Source organism: Punica granatum, chromosome 8 (genome assembly GCF_007655135.1).
Source record: "Punica granatum isolate Tunisia-2019 chromosome 8, ASM765513v2, whole genome shotgun sequence".
Taxonomy (NCBI): domain Eukaryota; kingdom Viridiplantae; phylum Streptophyta; class Magnoliopsida; order Myrtales; family Lythraceae; genus Punica; species Punica granatum.
The window spans coordinates 7,014,263-7,037,774 of NC_045134.1; the positions used below are offsets into that span (position 1 = coordinate 7,014,263).

General features: G+C 38.0%; 2 protein-coding genes and 1 long non-coding RNA gene across 9 annotated transcripts; all 3 read left to right on the top strand.

Annotated features, from left to right (window-relative positions):
* Nucleotides 1-3,952: 3,952 nt before the first annotated feature.
* LOC116187134 lies at nt 3,953-6,426 on the top strand. Of its 7 annotated transcripts, none has more exons than XR_004151993.1 (6): nt 3,953-4,306; nt 4,421-4,821; nt 4,900-4,965; nt 5,039-5,127; nt 5,381-5,842; nt 6,012-6,426. It is a non-coding gene; the product is annotated as an uncharacterized LOC116187134 (long non-coding RNA). The 7 variants fall into 7 exon arrangements; XR_004151997.1 differs by having other exon boundaries at nt 4,421-4,588; nt 4,763-4,821; nt 5,039-5,842; XR_004151992.1 differs by having other exon boundaries at nt 3,954-4,306; nt 5,039-5,842; nt 6,012-6,054; nt 6,243-6,426.
* Nucleotides 6,427-10,362: 3,936 nt separating this feature from the next.
* LOC116188993 (tetraspanin-18-like) lies at nt 10,363-13,309 on the top strand. Its single transcript, XM_031518473.1, has 5 exons — nt 10,363-10,771; nt 11,928-12,027; nt 12,210-12,290; nt 12,475-12,579; nt 12,861-13,309. Exons 1-5 carry the CDS (start codon nt 10,608-10,610, stop codon nt 13,137-13,139), a joined length of 729 nt encoding a protein of 242 aa, XP_031374333.1. The 5' UTR covers nt 10,363-10,607; the 3' UTR covers nt 13,140-13,309.
* Nucleotides 13,310-19,064: 5,755 nt separating this feature from the next.
* On the top strand, nt 19,065-23,387 carry LOC116187710 (aspartate aminotransferase, cytoplasmic). The gene is made up of 12 exons (XM_031516617.1): nt 19,065-19,305; nt 19,854-19,925; nt 20,299-20,360; nt 20,440-20,523; nt 20,635-20,734; nt 20,915-21,035; nt 21,599-21,762; nt 21,886-22,023; nt 22,243-22,364; nt 22,565-22,659; nt 22,805-22,925; nt 23,040-23,387. Exons 1-12 carry the CDS (start codon nt 19,138-19,140, stop codon nt 23,122-23,124), a joined length of 1,332 nt encoding a protein of 443 aa, XP_031372477.1. The 5' UTR covers nt 19,065-19,137; the 3' UTR covers nt 23,125-23,387.
* The last annotated feature ends 125 nt before the right edge of the window (nt 23,388-23,512 follow it).

Here is a 23,512-nt window from a genome sequence, read left to right on the forward strand (position 1 = left end):
AAATGTAATGAAGTAGAGATACCCACCTCTAGCAAGCTTGTTCACTGGTCCACATACATCAGTATGTATGAGAGCCAGATGATCACTAGCTCGCTCACCTTTTCCAGTAAAAGGGGCCTTAGTCATTTTCCCCATTAAGCAAGGTTCGCATGTCTCGATCGATTCTAAATCAAACGAGTCCAGTAATCCATCTTTATGGAGTCTAGAGATGCGATTCTCGCTAATATGGCCTAAACGACAATGCCAGAGGTAAGTCGGGTTCGAATCATTAGATTTGAGCCGTTTGGTTTCCACATTATAAATAGGCGTATCTAGATCAAGAACATACAGACCATTACTTAAATGTGCACTGCCATAATATACATCATTCATGTACATAGAACAACACTTGTTCTTGATAGTGAAACAAAATCCCTTCTTGTCCAAACAAGAAACAGATATTATGTTTCTACTAATAGCAGGTACATAATAACAGTCGTTAAGATCTAATACAAGCCCAGTAGGCAAAACTAGGTGATAAGTCCCTACAGTTAATGTAGCAACTCTTGCTCCATTTCCAACTCGTAGGTCCACCTCGCCCTTTGCCAACGATCTACTGTTCTTTAGGTCCTGCATATTTCCACAAATATGAGCACCACACCCGGTATCTAATACCCAAGATGTAGAAGTAGTAGATACATTGATCTCTATAACATGGATACCTGAAGTAGAAGTCTCACTTCCCTTCTTCTTCTTCAACTCCTCTAGGTATACCTTACAATTCCGCTTCCAATGTCCAGTGTTGCCACAATGGAAGCAGTAATCTTTCTTTGCCACCTTGGCTTTAGGCTTCAACGCACCCAAGTCATACTTGGATGCACCTTTAGCCCTCTGGCCTTTACTCTTGCCCTTGCCCTTTCTTTTGGTCCCTTGGACCATTAGAACAGACGTCCCCTTACTGATATCATGCTCAGCTGTTCTCAACATGTTAAGCAGTTCAGGCAATGGTTTATTGTAGTCATTCATATTATAGCTCATGATGAACTGACTATAATTGCTGGGCAGCGACTGTAGGACTAAATCTGTGACCAACTCTTGACCCAGAGGAAATCCCAGTCTTCCCAGAGTCTCGACGTACACAATCATCTTGAGTACATGAAGACCCACCGGGCTACCCTCAGTCAACCTTGCCTGAAAAAGTGCTTTAGAGATCTCGAATCTCTCATGTCGGGCCTGCTCTTGATAGAGCTGCCTGAGATGCACGATCATATCGTACGCCTTCATGTTCTCATGTTGCTTCTGAAGCTCCGAGTCCATGGTGACTAACATGAGACATCCGACGTTTACGGCATCATCATGATGCTTACTATAAGCATCTTTCTCAGCTTGGGGGGCATCGTCAGGTGGTGGCGCAAGAAGAGGTTGCTCTAAGACATATAGTTTCTTTTCTTGGGTGAGAACAATTCTCAAGTTTCGATACCAACCAAGGAAATTATTCCCTGATAGTTTGTCCTTATCAAGGACGGATCGCAAACAGAAAGTACTAGAGGTGCTCCCTGCCATGGTAACTACCACAGAAATATGCAAAATAAGTATTACGACATAACAATATTTAATGAGGACTTTATTAAATATTGCTCCCACTATTTATATCAAATCAATGACCCTCACCATTGATTCAGAGAATATCATTCTCATAGTAGCTCAAGATCCATATATCACCAAGCTCTGAGTCAGCGAGGGCTGATTCACCCAGAACTGGCTATTTAGGTAGGGAACTCACTTTCCCAATTGCATCACATGCAACTCTTGATTAGTTGGGTGAATAACTCCTTATTCGAATCTATCTTATAGATCGATGCCCAACTACATGCCTCTGAACTCCTAATCCTATTAGGCTTGCTCAGTTAAGTCCAGCCCACTGGTAAACACCACGTCTTACTAGGATAGATGAGGGCATCCTGCGAGAGCAAGGTCTACGCACTCATCGATCTTGGTATTGAAGAGCGTTACACAATGGAAGGATATGGACTTAATATTTTGAGGAATCTTATTAACATTTAATCGATCTCACCATACATTATTATGTAACCATTACATAATAGTCCACACGTATAACTATTATACTAACACAACTAGGACATTGTCCATGTCTAACAGTCATGCACCGCAACTATCAAACATAATCATACCAGTACCAAGCATAAAATCATATTTTATGCTATTATCTACTCAGATTCTAACTAGCTAGGCTTTGATACCAATTGCTAGTTTCACGGGGCGCAACGGAAACGAAAAAAGAACAGAAATTCAAAATTTCATACCCGTGAAACTAATTCCAAGACCTACTAGAAGAATAAGAGTAAATAAAAGCGTACCTGGAATATTTAAAATTGTCGACCAAGCGTCCCACGCGTGACGCCTCTACCGGTGTCCACACCGACTTTGTCGACGAGTCTTCGAGATCGGCGGTGCTAGCGACCAACACTCGAAAGAAACACCGATGCAACACCCGAAATTTTTAAGACTAATGGACCTAATTTGAGTTGAACAATTCAACCCAAATTATATATATATTTTATATGCATATATATGCACGCACACATATATCAGCACATATAAATATGTGTTGCTTTTATATATAAAAAGTATATGCATATACACACATTATATATATCATATATATCTATTCTATGTACTCTGCCCCCCCTTTTATAAGCAACAGGGGAGGAAGCAATTTAAATCCCTGGCCGATGTGGGATAAGGAAAATCAAAGCTCCAAGTGACATGTGTCCAAGTAAATGTCATTAAACCATTGGCCCATGTGTCACCGCATTAATCGTGCATCAATTTAGTCCATTTAATCTAATAAATCGGGTCTAATTAATCGACAAATTTAATCTCATTAAATATCCGATTAATTAGTCACATCCTAAATCATCTAATCTCTATTAGACAATTTTATTTGTTTCAAAATATCTCGTCAATTTAGTCGTAGTGTGTGACCCTGTAGGTTCCCAATTACGTTGATAGTAATATCAAAATCTCTATTTCAATATTACAAACAGTGAGCGGCATCTAGCAATGCATCACCGTTACTCAAGTAATCGGAAAGTCAATTTCTCGACGAACCTCGTGACCTATATTACCGTGTAATATAATCCATTGTCCCCTATATCTCTATTGAGCCCAAGGCATGGTCGATGACATCCTTGTATGGCTCAATATTTCTCTTTCTTGGTTTACCGGTTAAGTCTATCAGAACAAATGAGCTCGATATCGTTATATCGACTCATTTGGGTATGCATACACTTTTAGACTTAACCACCAAGTGGCCGTGAGATATCGCTCCCGTTTCGTAGGAGGGACAAATTCTATTTTGATCACTCACATTCCTCTCCATGCTCTGTGGTATACCCAATAACTGTCTTTATAACCATCCTGTTACAGTGGCGTTTGACAGTATCAAAGTATATGACATTACATGTAGGAATCTATGGTGACCTCAAGTCAAAGGACCATTACACTATAGTCACTTTGAGATATGCTAATGACAGTCACGTAACAACCCATGTAGCAATCTCATGGTGGGTCAGTCCAATACACATTACTCTTAATGTATACATGTGGTGTGATTTGATATCTCCATATCCATGACCTATGAGACTTGGTCATCAATCAACACTCACACTAGTCTAACCGTATTATCGTTGTCCTAATTAACGATAATACTTTGACTATGGACATTTAGGAATAATGTTCATTAATTATAGGATCTCACAATCAAGTCACACTTGATGCCTATTGAACCTACTATTCCAAGGACATTATTGTGTAAAATCATATTTAGCGCAATCTACACAATAACAGATATGCCTCGTAATATAATGAAATGGATATCATATTACAGAACTGATTATAGATTGCCTCTAGGGCATACACCAATTCCCAACATTAACTACAATAGCTAAAAAGAATGAGGAAAGGATCGATAAAGCTCATTTGCATTGTTCCTCGACTGTACCCATTTACATTTTCACGGATAGGAAAATGCAGGAAAGAATCTGCTGTCATCAATACTCTGTCTGCATTGTGTTCACTGTTCTTTTACCGAATTTAAGTTTCCTTTCATTTTTTTTTCCAGGGAAAACCTCAATTTGCAGATGATATATATTAAGGGCCTCCACTCCAACCTACTTACAGTACTTACCTCAAGCTCTTAAATTGCTGGGTGATCTTCACTGTTGAGGTTCAGTTTTGTCAAGAGTGGACAAGGGTCTCATTTACTTTGATCAATGAAGCTTGTTCTTACTCCACTCCAGTCCAGGTATATATCATACATTTGCGAATATGAAGTTAAAAGACTTTTAGACATTTGATAGTTAAAGAGTAATCGAGATAGCAAGTTTTCTGACTCATGGTCTGTTTGATCTCATCTCAGTTAACCCAAATTTAAAACAGGGCGTACATTACTTCCTGCAGTAAGCTGTTCAGATCATTTTATCCCAAGCTCACAAATTCATCTTCCCAAGTCGAGTTTCTGGAAGAGGGACATGTGACTTGCTAATTTTGTTGGGCCAGCTTCCGAACTTTAGAATATGCGAAGAGGGTTGGATAAGTTTTATCTTAAACATCATCATTTACATTCCAGGGATAGCTTCTTCTTGTTCTGCTGTCTCTGACTTCTTACCATTATGTTTTCCTTGTTCGACGATGTTGACATGGTCAGTACAAAGAAATGATCTTATCAATTTTTGTCCTTTATTTTCTGACGGATCGAAAGGCTTTGTCACTCGTTAGGTGGCCGGATGCATGGAGAGATGTTCTCCGGGGCAAAATAGTGTAACTTCCCGAACTACATTCTTTCCATGCTTTTCTGCACTTTATTTTGCTCGCACTCATTGTTCCTAGTCAATGCAGCCAGTGTGAAGGCAAGGCACCAGCCGATCCACCCATCAGTTCTGTCTTGACTAAACGTGCCTTCATGTAACAACATTACTACTCAAATTTCATCCTACTGTATAATTTAGTCATCATTAATGGGATAGTGGTGTTGCAGGCAATGATATGAATGGACGCTCAATTAAAAACACATGGCTGACACTGCATGAAGCCTGCATTACGGGATGGTTCATAGAGGTTGAACAGGTCAGTAAGAGGGAGATTCATTTGGGATCGGTGGCAGGTTCCCCTAGATTAAACTCTTAATTTTGGGATGTTTTAGAGTGGCATGGTGGGCATGGTTTGGGGTTCATAAGGAGTTTTCTCTTTTTTCTTTGCGGGTTCGCGCAAAATTTAGCCTTTGCAACATCGCCCAGCAACTCTCAGTGTCATGTTGATTTCAGTGTCTTTTCGAACCTTTGAGAACCTGCTGTCTTCTCTCTGATTTTTATTGAAGCAGCCCAACAAGGCAAAGAAACAAGCTGCCTGTCTCATCCCAAGCTCTGTCATCCGACAGGCCTGGTTTACCTTATAGATCTCCGTGTTGTCACAGACGAGGATAATTCATGTTTCTTAATATCTGTGAGTTCCAGAGAGTCCTCTCATGAAAAGAATATGCAAGGTGCGGGAAATGACCTAAATTGGTCTTGTATAGAATAATGGTGTGGCCTCATGGAAATGGCCAAGCCGACTAACTATTCATATGCACTCTGGCTACTTCGATATCTCTACCTCATTTCCTGACCTTGTCAGATGACATTTGTTTATCCCTACAGGTGGAGTATCCTTCACAAGCAATCTCTCATCTTTATACATTGAATTTTTTTTTTTTGTCGAAACGGGATTAATACAAGAGGAGTGTGATAATGTGATTGATGAATGCTTCAGCCACAACATGGCTCCGGAAGTAGTCCATGGGCTTGTAAGTTGATTACTGAATCCCTTTAAATAACTCATAGCCTAGTATGTCAGGGAACATTCCACCTTTTTTTCCTACAACTAGCAAAGTTGTAGATTACAACACTGCGATGATAATGTTTGCAACTTACTTTGTTTTAGATGATTGAAACATTAAGTTTAATCAATTTCAGATATGTGGGATGTTGAAGATCAAGTTGGCTTGGACGGCTCGGTGTAAGTTTCGTCGAAGTGTTTTCTCTTAAACCTTTTCTCAGTGGGTTTACATGATTAATCCCCCCTGTGCAGTTCCCATTCCATTTCTGGTGTAGGACAGATTATGGGGTTCAAAAACAATCTTGCCTTTCTTGTCTTTTATCTTTCACGGAAGCAAAAATAGAATTGGATCATTGAATGCATTACAGGTCCTCGTTACTCAGTACACATAAACGGAAGATTAGAAGGTTATTTTAATGGCTCGAAGGGTCTAAGGCAAGGTGACCCTCTGTCCCCTATTCTTTTTGTCATGGCTGTTGACGTTCTTTCCAAACTGCTTGATAGTGCTGCATGCAAGAGGTGTCCTGGCATATCATCCTTTTTGTAAAAAAATTCAGCTAAGCCACCTTGGGTTTGCTGATGATCTTTTGATTATTATCAAGGGTGATCTTAATTCTTTAAGGGCTGTCCTGGAGGTGTTCAATAAATTAAAAAATTAGCTATGTGAGAGATAGTTGCGCGGCATTATATACTATCAGAAGAACTATATATTTATATTATATAAACATATCTTAACAAATACTTATTTTGATTCTAATGTTTATGTGATTAGATATTAAATTTTTATATTAAACAAAAGGTTCAAGATTATCACGTATTATATAGATAATAGAATCTTCTAAATTTCAAACGTACTCTGTTATGTCGATATCTTATAAAAGAATATTCCTTTTATTTTTAAAATTCAAATATTCGCGATTTATCAAATTAAATATTGTGTAATCAACAATATCGTACTTGAAAATTTTTTAAAAAAACATTATGTTTACTCTAATTGTCAAAAAATATCTTTAAAAATTTTTAAATAGTTTTTATTAAAAATTATCATAAAAATTTAAAAAGGAGAAAAGGAGAAAATTGGATTTCATAATACCATATCTTTTAAAATTTTAAAAAATCATTTTTACTAAATGATTAATATAAAAAATAAGAAAATTCAAAAATTCGAGAAAATTCCGTTAAGCAATCTCGGCATTCTGAAACTATATGGCCAAGCCCACCACAACTCCACTTTTTATTATATATTTATACATATATATATATATTGATATAGATTACCGGTAAACTTACGATTAATTTAGATAATCACTCTGCCGGTACATAGATTACCTCGTACCAAACGAGAAGGTATTGTGTATGACTTATATTTTACATGGTATTTTGTCACAAGACATGAAAATTTATATTTTTGTTAGTAAAAACCTATACTGAATTGAGAAAATCTTATTGACTTGTGCTATATGCTACACAATATACCCATTACGGATCGGAATTTAACATTGAAACGTTGTCTAAGTCATCGCTATTTTAAGTGGGTAGCTTTCCCTAATAAATGCTCCTATTTTCTATCTTCCCTTGGAGTTTTGTGGGCATTGACAATAGGATGTTGTTCTCTCTCTCGCTCTCTCGCCCTTTTCAAATTTTGTTAATTATTAACAATATAAATAATTTACGCCAATAATAAATGAAGAAAATGTCAGGTCCGGTTAATTTCGGGCCAATTATTGCATATCTTTTTGGAGTCCAAGAGGATAGAGATGCTCGGAATTATTATTTTAATATTAATAATAAATAAATGAATAGAAAACAACAGGTATAATTTTTTTCTGACATAATATTAGTATGAAGTTAAGGGAGAGAGGCCGGTTGGGAAGCATGTCATACGGTCACAATTGTTGCATAATTTTCCTTTCATTCCAATGATTCCCACACTCTATAATGTTTTTTCCTTCTTCTTTTTCTTTTTACCTGCAAATATTTACTACAAGTCTAGCCAAACACTGAAAGATGATTTCAATATCAAAGTTTATGTACCCACTTTGATTATAAAAAAAAAGTTTATGCACCCACGAGGCCAGAACTGCATCTATGTGGGTAAATTTAGTTTAACAATTCAAAATGTTTTTTTTTTTTTTTGCTGACCATGCATGTCCGGGCTCGCTAATTCCCAGAACTACATGAACCCCAGGTGGCTCATGGTGCAGGTAATCAAGCCAAAAGCGCTCCAGTGACCCTAAAAAATTTCAAACTCGTATCATGAATTCCTCTTTAACCAGTAAGTCAAATCCCTTAGGAATAATAGTTCAAAATGTATTGAAAGAAAGAACTTCACAGTCAGGCCGAGGTCATGCACAAATGAAAATCAATCTCCACCTTTTTGCTATGAATACCTCGTGTTTATTTTGTATCTAATAATAAGAAAATGTCTATAATATAATTTCTTTTAATGTTTGAAAGTAGGGAAAAAAAAGACAATTTCAGCACAAAATAATAATAATAATTTCTAACAAAAGAAAATTGTAATTATCTCCTGCAGCCATATGATAGCTTCTTGGGAAAAAAAGACAGGACAATCTAAAGTGCAATCATTCTAGAAGTGATTGCAATATTCATATAAATAAATTACTTAAAATTATAGTAAATTATACTTTTTTTCGAGTAAATTACACGTATTTTAAAAAATTAATTTTGGATAAATTACTTAAGTTTTTAGTAGATCACTTATATTTACAGTAAATTATACGAATTTCGAAAAAAAAAATTACTGACAACATTAGTAAATTGTAAGAATTTTAAAAAGATTTCAGTTGAACTTTTAGTAAAATTCTCGAGTTTACGTGCCATCATTTTAGTGATGCATAGTAGAATTTCCACTAAGGACACAAGAAAATGATGTTTTTTATTAGTCGGCAGAAGCAGAAAAGGACGTTGTGGTGCCAATGCACATCCAAAAGAACATTCATAACGTCTGGACTTTTTCGTCCACCTAAAAGACGCTACCAAAATTGAAACGATTCAGTTAATCAATCCGAGAATGTCATAAGACCGGTAGGTTTTGCGTCAAAATCCTTCTTTTCCTCTTTTTTTACGCGGATCATGGTTTTCGAAAGCCCGATAGGGTCTGACTAATTCAGTCAAGTCATGTCAGTCCATTAAAGAGTAAAGTTCTCTCAATTAAGAATTTTTTTACTTACAAGATTCGACCTCGAGACCTTATTTAAGGGGAATAAACAACGAATTTTTTTAAAATTTTGAAAAGATAAAAATTCCTTTCAACGATCCAAAACGTATTTTGGCTGCGGTTTCCTGCCAAAATCATTCAATAAAGTCTCCAAAAACCATCAAAACATGGAGTACTAAAAGTATATCATGTTGATAAGTGTATATCATCATGTGCTAAACAAATATATATATATATATATATCATGTTGCTCGCATGATCCGCAAAAGAAGTCAAAACTTATCACAGGTTTGGGCCATTATATCGGAAAATTGAATAGCTACGAATCTGAGCAACGGTTGAACTTCCCAGATGCCATCTCGTTTCATTGCGAATTTGGTTTACATACGGAAATCTGTCTGCGCTCAGATGACAAAACCATATGAGAGAGCCATCAAATCTAATCATTGGTTGAAAATGGCCGAAACCAAAAAAAAAGAATAAATAACAAATAACAAATAAAAAGAGGGTGTAATGTTGTGCCATACACTATCGTTCGGCAATAAAAAGACTTCAAGTTTGATACTCGTAGTATGACTAGTCATGTCCATTTATTAGTTATTTAATATATTTTTTTATTGTACTAAATTATGAGTCTCTTATACTAAGGTTGGATATCGTTTTGTCCCAACAATCGATTGATTCTAAAAGGAGCCCGGAAGGCCCCGAACCAAACTTTACTGAATCGAACTACGGCTGCTAGAGCCCGTTATCCATCAAATTAACCAATAATAGAAATATTAAATACTTGAATATTTTTTTTCTTTTGCTGAATAATACTTGAACACTTATCAAATGTCTCACCGCGACTCAAATTTAAGACAAAGAATGAACAAAGATTGGGGCTTAACGTCCAATTTGATAGGCGGAAAGGAATGGTCATTTATTCATTTCACTTCATTTTCTTATATAGTGTCACTTGTATTAGTTGAAAATGACATTTTCTCGTTATCACATTTTTTCTTTCATTTTAATATGATAAGCATTCCCTTAAAAAAGAGGGAATGGTCAATCTCTTATTTCATGTTATTATATATATTCTTTTAATTTTTATATTTAAAAATATATATAATATGATATCTTGATAAGAAAGTTTAATATTATAATTATATTCTTTTATTTTATAATATTTATTAAAGAAACTAAAAAATTTTCATTAAATATCACTTTTTTTATATATAAAATCCATTTATTTTCATTTTATTTCATTCTCTCTCGCTTACTAAACGGGTGCTAAGAATTGGTGACACGCGGGACCTGTCCACTTACCAGCTCACAATTCCCTTTCCACCCGCCAAGACCGACCGGCGGCGAACGTCCTACCACATTCCATTCTCCCTTCTTCTTCATTGCTCTCCTCCATATCCTCTCTCTCTCTCTCTCTCTCTCTCTCTCTCTCTCTCTCTCTCTCCTCAAGTAGTGAGAGATTCTCACTTCACCCGAATGAGTACGGAATACGGATTCCACTGACTGGTGAAGCGCGACAGAGAGAGGGAGTGGACTGGTGGGGGAAATGGTGAGGTGTGCGAGGTGCTGCCTCCGGAAGGCCATGGGGCTGATGAACATAGTGGTCACTCTTTGCGGCGTCGGCATGATCATCTACTCCCTCTGGCTCCAGAAGATGTGGGAAATCGGCGTCTCCGACCTCCCTTCCATCGCTAACCTCCCCAAGCCCTGGTACCCTCTCTCTCTCTCTCTCTCTCTCTCTCTCTCTCTCTCTCTCTGAGTCAATGTGTGGATTGAGCTGCAAGCCTGCAATCTGCCACTTACCAGTAGTCTGAGCGTTCAAATGGCTGCAATTTGCATATAATTTACTGACAGTAATCGTCTTAGGATCACCCCCCGTTGCAAAAAATGTACGGGGGGTATCTTCACCTTGGTTGCTGGTCTGCAAGTTCCCGAGAAAGAAACCAGAATCGAGATAATTGAGTAGTTTCACTCGGGATTTTAATGGCGAGTTACAGAAGCGCAACACGTTACGGAAAGAGGGTTCTTTGGTAGTATTATGGAGTTATCTAACAGCTCATGTAGTCGTTTCCAGAAAATGATCAGTGATGAATTTGTTCTCAAGAAAGTGGTTGGTGTGGTGATGCCAACAGAGGAGAAATGCAGGGCCGTCATCCTTGATCAATACATGGGGTAAAGATCACATTCAGCCCTGTTCGAACTTGTAAATAGGTTTGCTCGGGTGAGCACACGGAGATATGTCTAAAATGGTAGACATAGGGACAAACCACAAAGAGTAATGGTTTTTTGTTGTCTTGTTTCGTTTTCATCGTAAATCCAAATACAGAAAGCTGGGAACGGACGAAAAATTAGACACTTCATTGAGGAGTTTGATTCAGTCAACTAGAGATTGGCATGTTTTTGTTAGTTGTATCCCTATGATCTGGTTTCTTGGCTCTTTTTTGTGTTCCTATGGTTAGCTGTTCCAAAAGCGGAGTTATTACTTAGGATCATTTTTCGTGCATACGACTGCTCAGAGGAGAATGGGCTGTCATCCATCTGGTTTTTCTAGCTTGCTCTCCAAACATAATACGACCTTGAAAGGAAGAACATAAAACTTAGAAGATTGTATGTGTCATCAAAGTATGAGGAGTTTTTTCCTCTTAACATGAATAAATCGTGGGCTGGGTCTTCTTATGTGTGTCCCCTTTATAAACAGCATTTTTGTGAAACCGAGAGACCAGGAGCCCCTTAATTACTGCTGCTATTGTTGCTTCCTTGCAGCAGAAGAAAAATGAATGGCAAAATAGGTTGTAACCGTGTTCCTCTCTGTTCTATTTCAGATGCCAGACTTACATTCTCTGTTTCCTGGTCTTTCACCTGACAGGTTTATATTTACATGTTTAGCGGTCGGAATGGCTGTTTGCTTGAGCACACTCTTTGGGTACATGATCGCAACCTGTATGAGCAATTCTTCTCTTTGCATAGTATCCTTCACAATGAGATCAAACCAAACCTCCCTCCTCTTTTTCTGTGAATTCCGACTTCTAAGTTTTCAAGTCTTCATACGCAAGGCTTGAGCTACTTGCTTTTGGGATCTATCGTACATATTACGGTAAAGTAATTTATGGAACCGTGTTGCATCTATCCTTAACTGCTTACTGTTTAGTACCTTGTGACTCTGTTGTCGCTTCTGTTCCTCGAAGCTGCTGTGCTGGTGATGATATTCTTCAAGATAGACTGGTCAAAGGTACACACCTTCTTGGTTTACTTCACATAACATCATCTCTGAATTGCTCCTTAAATTGGTCCTGAATTTGAATCTCCACATGGGTCAGCCCGTTTCCAGAGAACATGCAATCTACTTCATCTTCCAAATCAACAGTTACTTCCTTGAGAATGCTAATTTCAGGGTTTTTATCTGCTTCTGACAGCTAATTGCTAAATATATTGATGAGGACCACGCGAAGTTCGGGAGTTTTGTGAAGTTCCATCTTATCATGATCCGTGTGATCATGTTCACGGTTTTGACTCTACAGGTAATAATTCCCTTTATCTTCTAGTTAGTGATGTGCATCTCTCAGCAAAGGTCTCCTGTTTTATAGCTGTTAAAACCTTGGAACAAATATCAATTGCATTTCTTTTCCATCTTTCTAAGAGCTTGTATGTCGTTATGAAAATCACATCCGAGTCTGGCAATATCGAGAGTACTGTCTTCACTCGGGGAGTGGATATAGAGAAATTCCAGGCAAAATGTATGGAGATTCTTTTTATTTGTTATATGTTTGAGACCTAGCTTTCAGTTGTCTGTCTTTCGCAGGTAATCGTTGCTGTGTTTGCAATCATGCTGTGGATTATTGGAACAGCGCCTACCACCCGGCATCCACTATCATCTGTGCCGGACTTCAAGCAATCCTTCCTGGTAGGGCCGACACCTGCTTCTTCCGAAGAGTACATTCTGGTTCAGAATGATCCGGCTCTTCCTACACAATTGTGCTCAAGATGCGGGAATTTCTGCGGCAGAAATACGCGGGAGAGCCTCTTATCCTATGTTAAGGGTGTAATCTTTACCAGATTCCGGAGGACAATTGTCGAGTGAGTTAAATTGTTTTTCCTGATTATGCAGTCAATCTATTTGCGGGTAACCGTGTAAAGATCCATTTTTAGCTGCCTAGTCTTTGATTATTTCTTTGTGCTTAGAGGCAGCTCCATGGTATAATTATCTCATGGAATGCTGCCCTCGCTGAATGGATTGGCATTCATCTGCAATTAGGATCTCCCTGCAGTTTGGGTGCAGCTGTAAAATCCGAGTGTTGTCGACAACACTCGGAGACACGACCACACCGACTTGCACTGAACCCTATTGAAACTGAGATCAGATAAGTGCTTTCACTCCCGGTGAAATGAGATCGGCACAATTGCACCTCGATGCATGATCTTGGGTTTCGATGAGTTTGTAGATTGTAACCTGCGGAGAGAACTTTTAAAAGTGAAAGAATTATGACCATTTTCTATTGACTCGTCAAGGATATTTAGGGTGGGTGTCGGATGCGATCGATTGGGTCGACCTCTAGTTCGATCTCGCAATGATGATGGAGGCATTTTTCTGCCAGTCAATTGTCCGAACGTTTGCATGTTTAGGGTTAAGATAAGATATTAATACTGATTAGATACGATGGGAAAATTTATTGCTCATCACATGAATCAGCCCATGTTAGGTGGATCTCATCATATATTTTTGGCCATAGGTGGATCTCCCCATTAAAGGGGGAAAAAGAAAAATCTTATAGATAAATCCTTCTCAGAAACTACTAGAGTGAATCCAAGCATTGTTGGTATAGTTTTACTTTGTCACCTCAATTAATGAAACTAGATGAACGGCCGTGCGTATACACAAGTTAGAATGATTGGACATATAGGAAAAAAAATCAATAAGCGCTATTGAAACGGATTTATAGGTAAAAATAATTTCGCCAGTAACTAAGATTTGTGACCAACTCTTTACAAAAATAATAAAAGCTTTACTTTTAATGTACAATCTCATAGAACAGTCGATTCAATGAATGAACATTACTCATACCTCCAAAATCGAGAATGTGCTCAACCGACGAACGACATAATTCTTCACATGATCGTGAAAAGTTTCTCCCACTTTCAAGTTAAAATTATAGTGCGAACCCGATGTGAAAGAATCCTACTCTCAACATAACAATATGAAAAAGTGGCTAGTGTCTCAAATAAAATATCAAGAACCATTTTACATTTTGGAAGACTCAATGTGGCAATTAAATAGATTAATAATAAATTTGTCTTTTTTATCTTCTAATGCAAATCATTTCGGTTTCGAAAATTGAGGTGGCCTCACAACATTACGCCACTTGTCACATTGCTATTAACGATCAAATGAAAGGTCATGGGAGGAGAACCCTCCTTGGTCCCGCGAGGTGCTTTTCTATATGTCATTTCGGCTTCTGATACCAATTCCAGATGATGTTAGGGAAGTACAATAGGACGAACAACCTAAAACTCGAAGAAGTCGATACCATGCTCTTTAGCGAGCTTCAACGCCACCCATCGGCAAATGCTCAACCACGAGCTCGGTGGACCATTAATACTACTGATTCCCTAGAATTATCTAGGAATGCATATGAGCACTCTATTTTCTGATGTGTAGGATCCTCATTAGAGGCAAGTACAGAGCATACTTAGGCCAGCTCCTGGTATAAAGAATTACTTGGAATTCCAAACACCTAGCCCAGAACGAGAGAATTTAGAAGATCATATTGAGGAGAGTGTATTGAAAATTTTCTTGTTATTTCCGTGCCTGATTGATTGCAAAGCAGAGCTACCGTTATATAGGCCAAGCTCGAAAAAGAGACAACAAGATATTTCGACTTGGCCGATAAGTGTGGCCGACACCTATGGCCTGTCATAATGACTGAGGCCGACCTTACATGACTCGTATTACAATGAAATTAAAGGCATGATATAATGGCCGACAATTATTGCAGCTTAATAATACAGTGACAACCTAATAAACCAAAACTTTAATAGTTTGTGGAGATAAAATATAATCTCCATCATTTTCGAAATGGCTCATAAGACGGTGACATGTTGGAGCCAGAGTCGCTGTCAAAAGAATACCACCACGACTTTTTCCATGACCACTGTTCTTCAAGAATCACGTTTAGATCCTGTTTAGTCACTTTGCTCCACCAGTTTTCTTCAGACATTGTAAGTTGGGGTTAGTTTGCAGGATCACTTGGTCTCCAACTGGAGCTGGTGGTTGATTCATCGTGTCAGCTGGTGGATTCAAGTCCAGTAGCACGAAGGCTACTGGATCTGGGGAGTTTGGATCTCGGAAGTCTAACGGAGGGATTGGGTTGTCCCTATTGTAGTCTTCAAGGGCCCATTGGATTATGGGCCTGGTCAGTAGGTAGTCTCCTAGATAGTTCTTGGACGATAGCAGGTGACCAGATGACCTGGGGGATTACTTTATTCTTTTCACAGACCATCCTTTGAAATTCTCGATATCGATCGTCGAGATTATAGGATGTCTATGGTAAAAGTCCTCTAAACCTCAGAGAAGTAGGTCCATTGGAAACCAGCATGTTCTCCCTGTGCTCGAGGTGGTCTTCCATATCTGGAAACCATACTCCATGGCTATTTGAACAAAACAATGGTGTGTTTGAACAAAATTTGGGGTCGGCCAAGCCTGGACGGACCACGGGCTTTTTTGCGGCCACCACCTACATAAGGGATGCAATGCACCCCATCTCTTTCATTTTCTACGTTTTGCACTCACGGAAACTCAAAATTAAGATCTTTATTTTGACGCGTGTGCATGTTACCACCTAAACTACTCTAATTTATTGTTACCTTTTAACATTTCATTATATTTATTATACATCTACAAGTTTTCATTTTAAAACTAATATTTATTTTTCTATTGTTTATTTGTTAAATACCTCCGATTAATTTTATATCTCCACTCTTATTGTAGTTTGTACCTTTTTTCCTAATAATATTTATCCCTTGTTTATCATTTATTTATTATTTTATCTACAAAACTTATAATGCACAATTAATATTCATCACTTTTATTTTGATAATATTTTAAACTTTGATATACTTTTCTAATAATTAGAGTATTAGTATACCTTGCTATTTGTGATCTCATTTACACTCAACATTAAAACTACTATGAGCAATTAATAACTTGTTTGATGCATTTACTATGCGAGTGATTAATTTTTTTTCAAGTGTGAAATCCTAAAAAACTTTCGGGTTTTAGAGAAGGAGAGGAACAAGATCCGAAATGGAAAAAGGAGAAAAAAAATAAAAATAATTATTGGGATTTATAAGTAGTATCTAGATCATGGAAACAAAAATTTGAGACATAAATTTTCATCTCATGTGGATAGAAACGAGAATTTGATACATATTTTTTTTGTCTCATTCCCCTTGAGACGGAATTTTCTGTTGTGTGTTTTGTCTCAAGGTACAGATGGAAAAGGAGATGGTATTGTCCGTCTCGCATAAGGGAAAGAGAGAAAATTCCGTCTCATCAAATTAAGAGACGAAGTTTTCTATCTCCTGATCTGTCTAAAAAGATATAAAATTTTAAGTCTTGTTTTCCGTCTCAAAGTTGCAACGTATATTGACACGGAAGGACTCATCTCACCGAGTAATAAGATAGACAAATCCGTCTCTCCATCCATTTTAAACTAGAGATGAGAAAGCAAATGGGTTTTTTCATCCTCAAGTGGGGTGAGGCGCAATTGAGACAAATACTTTCGTCTCTTCATAGTTTGAGACGGAAGCGGTTGTCCCCGTGTTCGTTTCACAATTTTAGACGAGTTATGAGATGAAAAATTTCCTCTATATAACTATGACAGAATTTTTCGTCTCAAATTCTATCTCAATTTGAGATGAAGACAATGCTTGTCTCGAATTTTCATCTATATTTGGCTACTTTCCTGCAGTGTCTCCCGCAACTGTAGAATCTTTCTCGAGGAATAAAACATGAGTTGAGAACTTTCATCTCTACTTGGGAATAAGGTCCCAAAAATTCCCGAAGTTTACTAACGTAAGGCCTCACCCAAGCTATCCACAATAATCCAACTTTCTGAAAAAGAAGACAAGACCATCTTCTTTTGCTCCTCTTGCATCATAGTTCCTCCACTCCCAAAGAAAATTTTACATTATTATTATCATTATTATTATTTGACTAATTTTTCGATTATAAAGGAGATTAGAAACGTAATAAAATTATTATCTAAATATAAAATTCGTTAAGTATGGGCCACGGCCAGCCATTAATGTTTATGTAGCTCCACCTAGAAGTACGTGCCGTTCAATCAATCTTTGATCCATTTGGAAAGTTTATCTCCTCTTGTCCTCATTGCAGGTCCCCATTTTTTTTGTTTTGAAGTTTCCTAGTTGTGTTTTTGTAATATTTTCATGTTTGACACTCACGTAACGAGATTATTAAAAATCATTTCATTATCTTAATTATCTTCAATGAGCCTATTTCATCAGATCATATCAGAGGACCTAAAAAAGCATTTAATCAAATGGCAGAGTACGGATGAATTTGTGCTAATCCCTTTAATAATTTTCATAATTATCTTAATTATATCAATTTAATTAATTTATCCTCACCTCATTATTAAGAGATAAAATCATTTATTATCTTTTTAGTTATCACATGATTAAATTGGAAAAATTTTGCTTTTTGAAAATGCCACAATCGGTAAGATATCTTATTAACGAGACGAGTTTTCATATTTACTGCCAAAGATTAACTTCCTTTTATAGATTGTTCCCCTCAAATAAGATTTCAAGTTCAAGTCTTGTGAATGAAGAAAGTTAACACTGCGAGAGCTTTATCTCTTAATGAATTGATTCGGCTCGATTGGATTAATCGGGAATCCATTGGGCTTCCGAATACCGAAGTTTATACAAAAAAAAAAAGGGCTGATCTAATGATTGTAGGAAGTCGATTTAGTATTTTAAAAGGATAAGTGAAGCACCTATTACTTACCACTTATAGTGATGTACCACCTTGGTGCAGTGATATCTAATTACAATATATATATAAATAGACCGTGTTTACCGATGACACAATAAACAGTCATTATTAGAACATATATCTTTTCGCTATTCAATTATTATCAATAAGGTCTCAAAGAAAATTGTAACATCTAGTTGTTCCTCTCTTTTCGGCTAAATTAGTTGCTACATAAGATCGTCGGCCATTCAACTCTCCAAATTCCAAGGTTTCTTACGTTGGTTTTCATCCGCTCACAATTCACATTAATTCCTCGTGTAGGGAGAGAACTATTGACATTCCCGTCCGTGAAGTGGCGCGCAACAAGTTCGCCTCCTCCGAACATACGGCGCAATCGAGCTCTAAGATGCCGAGTGCTGCTCCAAGATGCATTATAAGTAGGAGACTCAGAAAATGAATCAATCAATCACAAATTAGAAATGATCAAGAGGGACCATAAATTCAAATTAAGTCGTTAATCTTGTATTTGGTTATCGAGTTGGATTAATTTGATTTTGCACAATGATTGTAAATATTGATAAATATATTGATATAATATATATATATATATATGAAAATAGATAAAAATTTATTATTAAAAATTGATATGTGAAAGTAAATGTGAAATTTTTTATTAAAAAATTCATTATAAAAATGATTGGAAAAAATATTTAAGGTAATTTATTATTAAATTACAAAAAAGATAAAAATAATAATTATTATATTATTAAATTTGATAAAAATATAATTAAATTGAGTAAAATTACCATATTAAAACCAAACAAAGCGAGCAGTCAGCTTTCTCCATAAATAAATCCAGAAGAACGCTCTAGGACACGTCCATGCATGATTGATCTGCCACGTGGGACGGGCCCACATGATCGTCCGACGTCAGCAATCACCCGATTCCATCCCCCGCCTCGTAAAGGAGACGAATCCCGAGGTCCACACCGCACTATAAAAGGCCCAACCCGCCATTCCCGCTCAATTCCGTCCGGTCAAAGTTCAACAGTTCGGCAAACAGAGACGTGATCTAAAAGAGTAAATGAGCTCTTCTTCGTCTCCAAGCGATCGGAGGCTGAGCGCACTCGCTCGGCACCTCAGCTCTCCGGCGGAATCTCCTGTCGCCGGCGTCTCCGCCTCGATCACGTCATCTGATGTCGGCTCCGTCTTCAGCCACGTCGTCCGCGCTCCCGAGGATCCTATTCTCGGCGTAATCCCTCTCTCCCTCTCTCTCTCCCTCTCTCTCTCTCTCTCTCTCTCTCTCTCTTCCTCTTTTCAGATTGATGGTTAGTTCTCGTTCTTGCTGAGAGAAGTTGAGGTGAGGTCGAGAAATGGTGGAGTGTCAGCTGGATTTTGCTTTCGGTGGCTCTGATGATGGTCTCACTAGAGCTGTCTGCTGGTCGACTGTCATGCAGTCGGCTTCCATCGAGCGGATAGGCGTATTTCGGCATCCGTGCATCTGCGTAGTCATATATGTCAATTTAAATCTTATTAGCTCCTGTGTTGTTTATGGCTTCATTAGATCATGCATCTACCGTGACTGTTCATATTATTTTGATTGACGTCTGTAGCTATAGAGAGTAATCTGTCTTTCGCCGGCGAGAAAATGTTCAAACCCAGGTAGCCTTTTTGATGATTCCGGTAGAGTTCCGTGTTTCTATTTATTTTGTCTACTTGCTTGCCCCTCTCTCTTTCTCTCTCTGCTCCTTGTCTTATATTAAACTGTTACTAACTTCCTGCATTGCGCAACAAAAATAGGTGACTGTGGCATATAACAAAGATCCGAGTCCCGTGAAGTTGAACTTGGGAGTCGGTGCTTACCGTACCGAGGTGAACAAACCTTTTAATTAGTCTATCTATATCTACATGCTCTTGTGTTGATTATGTATTACTTATGGAAACTCCAAGTTCATGTATACGAGCTTGTTGTATCCAGCAGCAGTAGATTACATGTCCTTCCAATTGCATTCATGTTGTCATAGAGCAATGCAAGGTGACATATATACTTGCTTGTCATCAATAGGAGGAAAAATTATTGGCATCAAATTTAGCTCAGTTATTTTCAATTTTAATGCAGCCATATGTAAACTTCTGGTATTAGCCTACTGTTTGTTGAAAATCCGTATGTAAACTGCTGCTAATAGCTTATTGTTTGTTGAAAATTCATATGTAATTCTCTTTTATGAACTCCCTGCCTTCGCAGGAAGGGAAGCCTCTTGTTCTGAATGTAGTGAGGAAAGCAGAGCAGCAGCTTGTCAATGACAGGTTAATATATTTCTGCTTCCAATTTAATCTTGGGTTTGTAAGTTTCATTTAATTAATTTGTGTTTTGTTAAATGTTCAGGTCTCGTGTTAAGGAGTATCTTCCAATTGTTGGTTTGGCTGAATTTAACAAATTGAGTGCAAAGCTCATTTTTGGTGCAGACAGGTGGGAAACTTAATTGGAGAAAGTTTCATGCTAACACTTTGTCTCAATTGAGACGTCACGCTATATTCTTACCTCTGATTTTTATTTTCTTTTTAATTCGCATGAAAATAGCCCCGCTATCCAGAGTAACAGGGTCACCACTGTTCAATGTTTATCGGGTACTGGCTCATTGAGAGTCGGGGGTGAGTTCTTGGCAAGGCATTATCACCAGGTGATTCTCTAGTCTAGTTCTGATTTTCTTATATTAAAATTGAGTGATTAGTGCGTAGATTTTCATTTTCTGTATTAGAACTGTGAGTGACCAGTCCTTAGATAATTTTTGTGTATGATTTTTTCTTTTGGGGCCACATATTCTTGTGGATGATAATTTTTGGAAATTCATGTCTTGCAGCAAATTATATATATTCCTCTGCCAACTTGGGGAAATCACCCCAAAGTTTTCACTCTCGCTGGTTTGTCCGTGAAGACCTATCGGTACTATGATCCAGCCACACGCGGTTTGGATTTTAAAGGTTTGAAATAACCAACCCTGTCACTATAAGTCCATATGTCATTGTAGATTTGTCATCAAGGATTGCTTTTTCTTATCAAATTCAGCAGGTGCATGCCTTTGTATTGTCTTGTGTGTGTATATATTTCCTCTAGCTGTTTTTCTGGTAAGCTATGGAAGAATGCTACGGATTGCCCGTTAATTTATTTATCCTGTAGTTGAATGCCATTTAATAAAGTTCTGATTGGCATGCCATTTACTCCTATTCAAGCGGACTTGAGGGGAAATTCAATTCCGAATCTGCCTAACCAAACATCCCACTAGTTTCGTTCTCTTTCTTCTGTGATATGTTTCTCAATTGAATATTCTGTTCCATCTTCAGCCTATTCTTTTCTGTTCTATATGTGCTTCATGTCCATCTAATTTTGCTCTCAGTCTACCCAACCCAAACGTGATCCATAGGGAGTTGCAAGCACGTATCACTCACATGAACTACTGAATACTGATTATCATACGATGAAGTCTCTGATGCTGTTCTCCTCTCACAGGCAAATTCTATATCATCTTCCTTTCCGTGGTTTACAGGACTTATGGAAGACCTTGGTTCTGCTCCATCTGGAGCTGTTGTTCTTCTTCATGCATGCGCTCATAATCCAACTGGCGTTGATCCAAGCCTTCAGCAGTGGGAGCAGATTAGGCAGTTGATGAGATCAAAAAAGCTGTTGCCCTTCTTTGACAGTGCTTATCAGGTAAGTCATCACAAGCAACCAATGAATACACCAGAATGAATTTACCATGTCTTTTTATTCAAAAAAAAAACTGCAGAAGTATAACAAAAGGGCCTTTCTGAATTATGTTATGTATTTTTCCAGGGTTTCGCCAGTGGAAGTTTGGATAAAGATGCTCAGTCTGTTCGAATATTTGTAGCCGATGGCGGTGAGTGCCTTGTTGCACAGAGTTATGCAAAAAACATGGGGCTTTATGGAGAACGAGTTGGAGCCCTGAGCATAGTAAGTATTACTACCATCGATCTTTCCTCGAGTATAGATAGAAAGTCAATTAGGCTTGTTTCAGTGCATAAGATGGAATGGACCTATTCGGAGGCGATAGTAATTGTTTAGCTTTCCAGTACACATTTTACCGTGCTTTTCTAGTCTGTAGGCAAGTAGAAAGTTTGGTGGATTAGCTTTCTTGCTTTGACCAAGCTTTTCTCGCTTTGATTTTGCAAGGTATGCAAGACAGCTGATGTGGCTGGCAAAGTAGAGAGTCAATTGAAACTTGTAATTAGGCCTATGTATTCCAATCCACCAATTCATGGGGCATCTATTGTAGCTGCCATCCTCAGGGACAGGTAAGATTTCAAGAATCTGGACTGGAGGCTCTACTCGTACTTTTGGATTTTGTATCTTGTCTCACATTCTTGTACTGCCTAAAAGGTTTAATTGTTCCTATGACCAGAAAACATCTTTGAATCTGCTGCTGAATTCGAGCCTTACTATGTCCAACAGATCATTACAATCACTCCTGTCTGAAATTCTATGCCTCTAACAGGAACTTGTATAATGAATGGACTATTGAGTTGAAGGCTATGGCTGACCGAATCATTAGCATGCGCCATCAACTTTCCGACGCTTTGCGGGCTAGAGGTATAGAATCTTGGAATCTCTCTGCAGTTTCTTAACTGCACTGTTTCCTGAAATGCATTCACTTGGACGCTTGAGTTTGAAGATTTTGATTGCCGGGGAGATGGATCATTGTTTCTATTTTTATCATCTGTGTTTGTTTTGGCAGGTACACCAGGCGACTGGAGCCACATTATCAAGCAGATTGGGATGTTCACTTTCACGGGTCTCAATGCCAAGCAAGTTGCTTTCATGACCAAGGAGTATCACATCTACATGACTGCTGATGGGTACTGAATCCCTCGTCCTCTTTTTTTCCACCTGATAGATATTTCCATGCTAGGCAATGCTGATGGAAGAAGGTATCTTCTCATACTCTTCCGATTGATTAATTGATCATGCAGGAGGATTAGCATGGCAGGACTGAGTTCAAGGACAGTCCCTCACCTTGCTGACGCCATTCATGCAGCCGTCACTCGCGTCGTCTGAGAGGTTCACCTTGTCTATGCACTTGTAGCATCTGGTTTCAGGTCATTTGTTTTGTAATAATTACCACCTCAGCGTGGACAGAGGTCTGACATAAATGTTTTATTTAAGGAAATCGGAAACAAATTTCTATTGGCATCAAATCATTCGAACGAGAAGGTTTGGTTTCTACTGTAAGGATGCCCTTGGGAAACTCAATCCCCAAGGACCATCTCCTCTATGACCTCACACTGTTGGCAATCTAAAGGCCCTGTTATTTGGTAAAACGAGTGGTATCCGGATTACTCACCGAAGGTCATGATGGCAATGTTGGTGAAGTCCGCTACTCTGCAACCCCATTGTCTTAATCCAGAGCCTAAACTTTTGGGGGTGCAAATTGCCAAAATTCAAA

Bases quoted from the DNA above. Each gene is read 5' to 3' on its own strand.
- LOC116188993 (XM_031518473.1), top strand. From the start codon at position 10,608: ATGGTGAGGTGTGCGAGGTGCTGCCTCCGGAAGGCCATGGGGCTGATG. The intron at 12,291-12,474 runs GTACACACCTTC...TGCTTCTGACAG, and splicing joins TCAAGATAGACTGGTCAAAG to CTAATTGCTAAATATATTGA. The intron at 12,580-12,860 runs GTAATAATTCCC...TGTCTTTCGCAG, and splicing joins TCACGGTTTTGACTCTACAG to GTAATCGTTGCTGTGTTTGC.
- LOC116187710 (XM_031516617.1), top strand. From the start codon at position 19,138: ATGAGCTCTTCTTCGTCTCCAAGCGATCGGAGGCTGAGCGCACTCGCT. The intron at 19,306-19,853 runs GTAATCCCTCTC...CAACAAAAATAG, and splicing joins CCGAGGATCCTATTCTCGGC to GTGACTGTGGCATATAACAA. The intron at 22,024-22,242 runs GTAAGTATTACT...TGATTTTGCAAG, and splicing joins GAGTTGGAGCCCTGAGCATA to GTATGCAAGACAGCTGATGT.